This window comes from Nicotiana tomentosiformis, chromosome 8 (genome assembly GCF_000390325.3).
Source record: "Nicotiana tomentosiformis chromosome 8, ASM39032v3, whole genome shotgun sequence".
In the NCBI taxonomy this organism is placed as follows: domain Eukaryota; kingdom Viridiplantae; phylum Streptophyta; class Magnoliopsida; order Solanales; family Solanaceae; genus Nicotiana; species Nicotiana tomentosiformis.
In genome coordinates this window covers 45,229,550-45,239,207 of record NC_090819.1, presented here as the reverse complement: position 1 = coordinate 45,239,207, position 9,658 = coordinate 45,229,550, and the positions used below count along the sequence as shown (strand labels likewise).

Sequence of the window (9,658 nt, the reverse complement as noted above, 5' to 3'; positions counted from 1 at the left end):
GCCGCGAGAGATATTCTGCGGACAGCACAATTTCAACTGCGGACAACACAATTTCAAGTGCGGTCCGCACAATTCCTACTACTACAGCACTTTGGGAGTTTGCGGCTGCACTTCTGCACTCTAAAATGTGCCCTCCGCACTTCAACTATCCCATAACATTGTCAGAGTGCCGAAATGCCCGGACTCGCTCAAAGCTCACCCCGAAACTCATTCGAGCTACTCGGGATCTCAACCAAACATACCAACAAGTCCTAAAACATAACACGGACCTGCTCGAGGCCTCAAACCACATCAAACAACGTCGAAACTACGAATCACACCACAAATCGAACTCATAAATTTCCAAATCTTCCAACTTTCAAAACTCATGCCGAAACATATCAAATCAATCTGGAATGACTTCAAATTTTGCACACGAGTCATAAATGACATAATGGAGGTATTCAAATTTTCAGAATCGGATTTTTATTTTAACTTCCAAACTTAAATTTTTATTTTAGCCATTTCAAGTCTAATTTAGCTACGGGCTTCGAAAAAGTTTTCGGACACGCTCATAAGTCCAAAATCGCCATACGGAGCTATTAAAATCATCAAAACTTTATTCTGGGGTCGTTTGCTAAAAATTCAACTCTCCTGTCAATTCTTTTCTTTTAAGTCGCTGAACGAGACGCTAATTCACAAAACGACAAGTTGGGTCGTTACATTATTATTATCCAATTTTTCAGGCATATTGACCCACGAAAGAATCTTGTCTTTTAATAATAATAATAATAATAATAATAATATATACATGGTTAATAATAATTATATCAAGATTAAGAGTATAAGTATATTTAATGGCTAGAGAGTTTATTTTATTGAGTATAAAATACTTATCTCTACTTGGTCCGTTCAATACATATAAAATGTACTAGCACAAGAAGTTGGAATTAAATCATTCTTATAATCAAGATAAATTATATTTAATCTTGTGCTACAATCATTCTTGATGGTTTGTCCAATTTTATCGTTAGATTGTGAACTCAAACTTTATACTTATAAGAATCGATGATTTAATCTTCCGTGTATAAGCTAAACTCTATACACTAAATCATCTACTATATAAGCAAAGGACACAGACTAATATATGATCTATTTAAAACTTTATTAAAATTGAATAAACAAATATTCCATAATAAATACTATATCCAAACAAAACCCATAGTTAATAGTATATATCTCAACAAGTTCGACACTCAATAAGTGAAATATGTCATTTAAATTGAAACAGATGGAGTATAAAGTTAGTTAAAATGAATTTACTATCTTTTTCTATGCATTAAAAATACAACTCCTAGTAGACCTTAGTTTGTCTTATGGTTAACTTAACTAAACATAGTATATATATGCGGGTAAGTTTTTACAACTGAATTTTCCTCTGTTTTAGCATGAATGAGTACGGACACGGTCAAATACATATGCTTTCCTCCTTCATATGCGCTAGTAAAATGCAAGCATTTCTAGATCTCTTCCAATTAGCTACAACTTTGAGAGCTTGGATTAGGATTCGTATCAGTGCAAAAGGTTTCTCTAAGTTTCTGTTCGTCTCTTTCAAAACTTTTACTGAAAGCTGTCTGTTTTGTCTTCCTAAGCAAGGAAGTTTGTTTTTTTCCTATCCTCGGCCGTATTTATTGCTATGTGCAAATCCAGATCTACCAAAAGACAGACTGCATTGATTGATAAACGTGTCTTTCGTAGTTTAAACTGTCTGATTATGACATGCATATTAATGAATTTCTCAAATTTGCAGATAGTTTTTTTATACATGTCAGCCGCTGCATTTTCTACACCCTTGCTTCCATTTTGAACAGCTTGATCGAGAAAATTCTTGATTTATTTTTATGCAATCGGAGCTCGTGGATTTCCCTGTCGTTATATCTTATTTACATCTATGCAACCAAGCTCTGTGGTTACTGGTTCTTTTTTGGACCATAGGCAACGTTTTTCAGCTCTTGCTCAAACAGATGGCCAGAGTTTGGTTCAATATGCCATCGAGAATCCAACACCTGTTTGGTTTGTTTGCTGCATTCAAGGAAGGTAGCTAATCACATCTTAAATATGGTTTAGTAATGAGCTTAATTATATGACTTTGCTTTTTTTGTTATCTTCAGAACAGGACATTGTTATTGCGATTACAACTTAGTTAGGTTGTTATCGGTACGTTACAGCTTTTCTCCTTTCAGTTTCGGTTTATTCGGTTTGGTAGTTTCGGTTTATTCAATTTGAATATTAACTAGTACATAGAGCCATAGACTATAATATTCTTAATTAAAGTACTCAAAACTACATCCTAAGCTCACTTGGCTGTTAAAAAAAATCTGTCCAAAACTAGAAAGTATCAACTAAGAGAAAAAAGTACATAAAGGAATAAATTTGATCATTGAAAATGTCTTGTTGCTTACTTAGAGTTAATTGCTGAACTTAGAGAATACAACAAGGAGTAATCCAACAAATGCAATAATAATATAAGAGTAACGTAGTAAGAAATGCCCTAAAATCGTAGAACTTAGAACAGCCCCAGAACTTAGAAGCTGGTGTCATCTTTCGCTTCTGCTAGGGCTGGTAATATTTGGGGCTCTACTATTAAACCCTAAAGTTTATTTCCTTTATAGATCGATTTGTTCACGCTAGTAGCTTTACAATTCCTTTTCCTACCCATGCAATTGAAGCAACTTTAATTGTAGGAGAGTTGCAAAAGGCATCTCCAGTATTTAACAACATGAATTGTTAAAGAGGAGAGAAATTCTACTCCATACATTTTCACCTACTTTATTCAGTGCTGATATAGGCTTCAAGCTGCTACCCTCTCATGAACTTGTGTAGTTATGAACCATTATTTCAAGACGCTTGCTTGGTTCCAGCTACACCTTGCTGAATACATTGTCAAAAGATTTAAACTATGCTCGCAAACTAGTAGGAAAACTCTACCTATTTTGAACTCTCTACCATTACCAAGGGCATAAATGCGTAGCTTATTACTGTATCTGGACAATAAATGAATAAAAGAAAGACAGAACGCAAGAGATGCATAATGAAAAGAAATCTCCAACATTTATGGTTGCAGTTCATAATTTATATCTGCCCTCCAAAAAGAGTACACTAAAACACCAATTTGCTGCTGATAGCTTTTAACACCAAATAAAAAGGGTAATGCAATTGAAATATGACAAATGCACCAAGGAGTTGTTATAGGTCCAACCAAAAATAAACCATAAATTATTCACTTCAGAATCATCATTCAGTGAAACCACCTTCCAATCCTAGTGCACTTGCCAGCTGACACCACTTTTCTTCTGCTTCAAAGACACGTTTGCTCCATCAAACCCTAAACTGAAAGTTCAGGTATCGCAGAATCAACTTCCCCAAGATTATGCACATCAGGTTTGTCAAGGGATTTTTTAGGTGATACATTGTTACTATCACTGGACCTCTTCCTCTTGTTTGTCTGCTTGGTTTCAGTATTAGTGACAGGCTTCGCACCTTCTTTATCATCCTCAACACGTTTATCAGTTTCAGCAGCTTCTTCAGTTGGAACCTCATCTTTTCCATCTGAGCCACCATCAACATCTTCATTTAATCCTGCATTTTCTTCCTCAATTTGGCGCTGCAATGATTCTATTACATTCATCAACTCTCTATTAATCTGCCACCAAAACAACTTTCAGTGTAAGACTAAAGCTTATACTCAGAAGTACAAAAGTCTCGTGTTTCAACAAATACCATGGAATGATTAAGTCTTGCTTATGACATTCATATATAGACTACTGAGATGGTAATCAGTAATGATCGGATTTTGGAGCATCACAAAGTCATCAGGTAAATTGTGAATTAGGTACCTGGGGATTCTGGAGGAAATCAGATATATCAGTTGGGCATGACGGGCATTTCATTATATTCTTCTGCACTCGTAATGTCCGTCTGCCTTCACCCCTCTGTCTTGTGAAAGACTGTCCTGCAAAGGCACTTTCCAAACATGCCTTGCAGAAGTTATGTGCACATGGAGTGGTAAGTGGGAGATTCATCACTTCCCGGCAAATAAGACAGCTAAACTCTGCACCATTACATCATTTCATGGATATTGAGAATTAAATTGAAGACACTATGCAATCACTAACAATCAAAAGGAAACCTAAAATTAGATAATACCACAAACTACCTAGTTAAATCAGATTAGAAGGCAAAAGATATAATGACAAGCATTGAATGAGAAGTATACCTTTCAAAAGCCTTTGCTTCACAGACACTGTATTTTTCCTTGGTCTAACTTTCCTCTCTTTTGTTCCATCATCATTTTGACATTGAATAGGTTTTCGACTAGTAGGAGGAGCTTTTTTCCACATCCAACAACTCTTCTCCTCCTGTAAAACAGAAACCATACATTAAAAACAGTCCCAACATTCATATAATGTATACTTCACATACAACAAAGTTGATTAAAAAATGCCACTGCATTTAAAGAAAGGATGTAAATACCCCAATTAAATTGGCAAAAAGTAATCACATAATCTGACAACCATCATCCTTTAATGTTCTAAATTACCACACATAAAAGTTTACTTATTCCAAATATCATGTTACAATTATCTAGCTTCTCACATCATAATCCCAAGCCGGAGATCCTTTTCTTTCAGTTATATCTGTAGCACCATTTAGTTCTTTTATGGAAGGCAAGGCCCTAGGACGGTCCCCATGCTCATCACTGCCAATATAACAAAGTGAATTAAATAAAAGAAAACCCCAAAAAGAAGGGGATGGGCATTTGCAAATAAGTAAAAATGCACAAAAAAAGACCAGGTCCATGGGGCAGGTTCATTATCACAGCGCACAAAAAGATATCGACACACTTTGAATCCCTGCACAAATGTCAAGGACACATAAATTATTGACAAAGATGGAGAATAGGAGATACAGATGCATAAAGATTTGGACAAGAGTTTCAAACTTGTTTTCCAGCTTTCCGCCAGCATTTTTCAATCCTGTAAACCCCGTCGTATCGTACTCCCTTCTCTGGTGCATAAGAAGAACGCTTCTCCTTATGGGACCTATATATATAAGAAAAGGATAAAACTTGTGCATAGGATAAAACGTGTGCATTAGAAATACACCCCCAACGGCAATGAAAAAAATCTGAGAATTGATGTAAATATTGGCAAATCCCACCAAATAGACTATTGATAGCTCAACTAGTGGATGCTGATAGAAATTATTTTGTTGTCAAAGGGCAAGTCATTTCAGTAGCAGAAAGTCAGCATCCTGAAGCTAAAAATTAGATTGCAACATAGATCACGAACAATCACCCTACTTGCTACTTTAAAAAATTAGAAAAAAACAACAGCAATTGCATGAAATGTCAAGACCAATCACAAGTACATCAGCTAGTCATGCAAACTTGGCTACTCTGACATGAAACTTAACATCTCTATGATACATAACATCACACTGTGGAAGATACATAAGCCAACTACGTATACTTTATTGACCAGCCCAAGAGTGCCTAACACAACAATAAATCAGCCAATTTCCAGTCAAAAGAAGGGATACCAAGAATCGTTTCAGTTATCTACCTTTTTAATCAAAATGTTAAAGGCACCAACTGACCTCACAACTCGGACAGGATAACCCTTGACACAGCTGACACGTAAAGCTTCATTAAGCTTATCAAATTTCTGGTCAAATGATTGTAACTTGTTTGTTCGCTTGTTACCACTCAAGTCTCTTCCACCACTAGCCAACACAAATCAACATAAAACTAGTTAGAAGAGTACCTCGACAGAAACCAGCAGCACCAAGAGTTATCAGTGTAAATAAGTAAACAAATGCAAAACCAAGCATTAATCTGGACTCACTTTTAAGTAAATGAAAGTCAAATTGATAACACTCATAACGGTTTTCAGAAAGCAAAAGAAGAATTCAGCTTAACCACAATGGATAGATACTTTACAAGAGCATGGTGCTCAAAACACAAGAAACAATGGAGAATAGAAATTCAACACAGCAAATTTATCATAAGTGGAATCATACGTAGAGTAAATTTGAGAAAACAAGTTGCATGCAAGGTGATCTAGAAAAGGGAAACAACAGAAGGCACATGCATCAAACAAAAGATAAAGACAAGCAACACAGACAAAACTTTACCTTCCAGTATAAAGAAACCATTCACCATGGTCCTCATCATCTTCGTATCCGCCAGAAAGTGCAACAGACTGGGCCCCGTAATGTGACTGTCCAGCAATTCCAGCCACATGAGGGAAATGAGCCCCCCATTGCCGACACTCAAAACGATCCTCCCAAGTCTCACCAACTAAGACGCCCAAGTTGCGCTCTGGATCATTCTCTGCTGAAATTGGTCCAAAATGGTCACCAGGGATTGTGACAAAAATCTTCCCACTGCAAGCATTAGCCTTCCCAGACTTTTTTGCACGATCAGTGATGAAAGCTTTGTCAGGTCTATTTTGGTTGTGAATGAAATGGGCAACTTTTGAAGTCCCCCCAGAAGCACCAGATCGTAGTGTTCTTGCCATTCTTATGGCAATGACCAGAGCAGAGTTAATTCGAGGCTGGCTTGCCATTTTCGCCGGAATAGGAGTGCGACAATTAGCACATGTGCTCTTCCGCTGCCCAATCCACTTTTGGAAACACTTCAAGCAAAAGTTATGACCACAAGGTGTCTGACATGGAAAAGATAATAGTAGTAAGATGGAGCTGTGTGAAGCCTCCAAATTAAATTACTATTCCTTGAAAAGGAAATGAGCATTTATCCAACAAAGGATGAAAGATCACTTGTAAGCAAGTGATCAACCAAATAGGTAAAATACTCCTAATGCCCATTCTATTGGGCTTGAGTGGTTCAAAATCATGTGTCTCATGCAAACCTAACAATATTTTAGTACTCAAAACATCATAGAAACAAAATAATTAAAAATAAAATCAAAACATAAAGCGCGAGATACCACATACACCATTTTAAGTAACAATGATTACTGGAACAGGTAGACAGGGAAGGGCTAATCCCCTAGTCATGGGCATATATCCTTATTTACGCAAACCTATTTATTGATGTCAATTTTGATATGTTCATTGGCTTGCAACTTATCTCACTGTCCATTTTCCCACTATTTCCTATTCAAGAATTGTCCTCTCTAACAGCACAGGGGAAGGAAACTTAATGACAACAAAAGAAGTGTGCATTTCGCAATCAAAGAAGCCCTTGAACTCGCCTCCATTCAACAAAGAAATTCACACATGAACTCTTCTCAGGATCAGACTCAACAATACAAGTAACATATATCTACGAGGAGTAAAGCGAGGACATTTCAGTAGTTGAAATTAAGCATCAGGTTTTGAGTAACATTTATCAAAAAAAAAAAAAAAAAGGCTCTTCCTGTTCTTCTGATTAAGCATAAAACTTTATGAGTCCAAAACATAAGGCTCTTTGTGTTCCAAGTTACAAATGTGAACCTAGAAGGAAGTCATCTCGGGAGTGAAATTGGAACAATTCGGGATAAGCATCTATGTGAGGCACCTTGCGATAATGCCAAATCAGAACTAGTATATCTTTAATACCAAAATGAGGAGAATGAAACTAAAACGTAAAATTTAAAAAGGAAAAGGGGACAAAGCAAGGGACCAAAAAAAAAATGAAAAGGCGATATACCGTGACAGGTCTCTCCGGCAGTTGCATGCACATAGAGCAGTTCAAACTTCCATCGAGAATGTTGAGAACATCGTTGTCTGTATTGACACCCTCTAGATTACTGGCTTTAGCGCTTCCGCTCAAGAGCTCTTGTCGTTGCTTGGCCTTCTCTTGTTCGGTGAGCGACGAGTCGGATTCTATGGCCCGAATGGCGGCGATCAAATCACTGCCATATGACGAGGAAGCCGCAGCGGCATTCTGTTTAACGGCGACCGGGGGGGCATCGGGAGGCACGGAGCAATCAGGACACTCCCAGTTGACGGCGTCGGCCATGGAATTGGGAGGAGCAGAGAGGCAGGTGACGTGCCAGGGAGTAGCACAAGTCTTGCAGAGGAGGGATTCATTCTCCGATGGCTTCGTTTTGCACACCATACAGACGCCATCGCCGTCGCATGGGAGGTCGCTATCGTGCGCCATCGGACAGCAAATATAAGGTAAAATTTAGGGGAAAATAAAGCCAATGAAGTAGAGTGAGAATGAGAGAGGGCGTGAGAAAAGAGAAGAGACGATTGGCGATTTTAAATAGGGAGAGAGGAAGTGGGACTGTTGCCCCATGGACGCGGGGATGTTTTTCGATTAAAAAAATGGTGTGAAAATTTAGGTCAAATTTTCAAATTTTGGTGTTCCCTCTATTTTCCTGTTGGTCTATAAATGGGAAACTACTTACACACTTGCACCAAATTTAATTTCTCTATAAGTAATTTCCTTAAATTTCATCTACAAATCTAGGCTCAAGTGTTAAATTCTGCAAATAATTAAACTTCTTCCATTTATCACTGCATTTATTTAAAAAACTTAACCATAACAAATCAAGGTGTCACGCAAGTTCGCATATTGACTTTCTCATTCTATTAATTTATTTTTTGTATTTTTTACGTTTCGTTATACATTTCAATTACGATGAAACCATATCAAAATATATATGTGCTATTTGCCTCAGAACTTGATACAGCAACTAGAAAAGCTTGGCAAGTGTATGATATTCTACAAGAGTGATCTAATCCTATAGTGGTGAATGGATAGTTCAACAATGAAAACTCAATGTATCGTAAATTAATTTTTTTTTTTTTTTTTCATTTTACGTATTTTCGTTGCATGTTGGAAAGCATAGGATATTCTTCAAGAGTGATGTTAATCTCATGAAGATGAATGATAGTTCAATAATCATAACTGAATGTGTCGTTGTCACAACCCAAAATCTCACTAAGTCGTGATGTCACCTAACCTAACTCCCTAGGTAGGCCAAGCAATGTAAGTTACACCTAAATTGAGAAATCAACAATATATACAGTAGAATCTATAACCGAATTCAATACAAATAACGTAAGGACTGGTAGTACAAGTCATGAGCCCTTACGGTTTAGATTTACAAGCTAATATGAAGAATAAATACAATATATGTTTGAAATTTACATAAACAGAGATGAATCCTAAACTACCGTGAACAAGAGGTAACTCGAATCTGGAACGCAGGTACGTCTTCCACAGCTACGCAACTCCGGGATCTGCACGCAAGGTGCAGAAATGTAGTATGAGTACAACCGACCTCATGTACTCAGTAAGTATCTTGACTAACCTCGGTGAAGTAATGCCGAGGTTTTTAAGTCAAATGATACTCACTAATATAATCTGTTCAGTTAGATTTGCAATAGAAATAATATTAAAAATAATAGAGAAGAATACAAGAACAAATATGCAAAGCAGTAAATGATTACTAAATGAAATCACGGCCAATTTCCTCAATATCGCAACCAACCCTCTTCTTAAAGCGGTAACCACCAAACAACTTAGTAAACCCATGAATCTTCAGTATATGAGGAATGTGTTCAAGATATCAAATCAAATGGTACGGCAACACCCTTCGTGCATTTATCTCATCCTTACCAAATATATGAATGTATGTCAAATCAATTGGCACGAGAACAC

At 37.0% G+C, this 9,658-nt stretch overlaps 1 protein-coding gene and 1 long non-coding RNA gene across 2 annotated transcripts; one reads left to right on the top strand and one right to left on the bottom strand.

Moving 5' to 3' along the window:
* Nucleotides 1-1,429: 1,429 nt before the first annotated feature.
* On the top strand, nucleotides 1,430-2,143 carry LOC138896644 (uncharacterized). Its single transcript, XR_011410021.1, has 2 exons — nucleotides 1,430-1,563; nucleotides 1,790-2,143. It is a non-coding gene; the product is annotated as an uncharacterized lncRNA (long non-coding RNA).
* Nucleotides 2,144-3,071: 928 nt separating this feature from the next.
* On the bottom strand, nucleotides 3,072-8,239 carry LOC104109839 (E3 ubiquitin-protein ligase ORTHRUS 2-like). The gene is made up of 9 exons (XM_009619207.4): nucleotides 7,694-8,239; nucleotides 6,175-6,707; nucleotides 5,638-5,763; nucleotides 4,982-5,081; nucleotides 4,831-4,892; nucleotides 4,636-4,738; nucleotides 4,256-4,397; nucleotides 3,876-4,090; nucleotides 3,072-3,682 (listed from the first exon to the last, which is right to left on the bottom strand). The coding sequence occupies exons 1-9, from the start codon at nucleotides 8,147-8,149 to the stop codon at nucleotides 3,365-3,367; spliced, it is 2,055 nt and encodes a 684-aa protein (XP_009617502.1). The 5' UTR covers nucleotides 8,150-8,239; the 3' UTR covers nucleotides 3,072-3,364.
* Between the last annotated feature and the right edge of the window lie 1,419 nt (nucleotides 8,240-9,658).

Excerpts from the sequence above, each read along its gene's own strand:
- LOC104109839 (XM_009619207.4), bottom strand. The coding sequence starts at position 8,149 with ATGGCGCACGATAGCGACCTCCCATGCGACGGCGATGGCGTCTGTATG. Across the intron at positions 5,082-5,637 it reads TATCCTGTCCGAGTTGTGAG|GTCCCATAAGGAGAAGCGTT; the intron begins GTCAGTTGGTGC and ends TTATATATATAG. Across the intron at positions 4,739-4,830 it reads GAACCTGCCCCATGGACCTG|TGATGAGCATGGGGACCGTC; the intron begins GTCTTTTTTTGT and ends TTATATTGGCAG.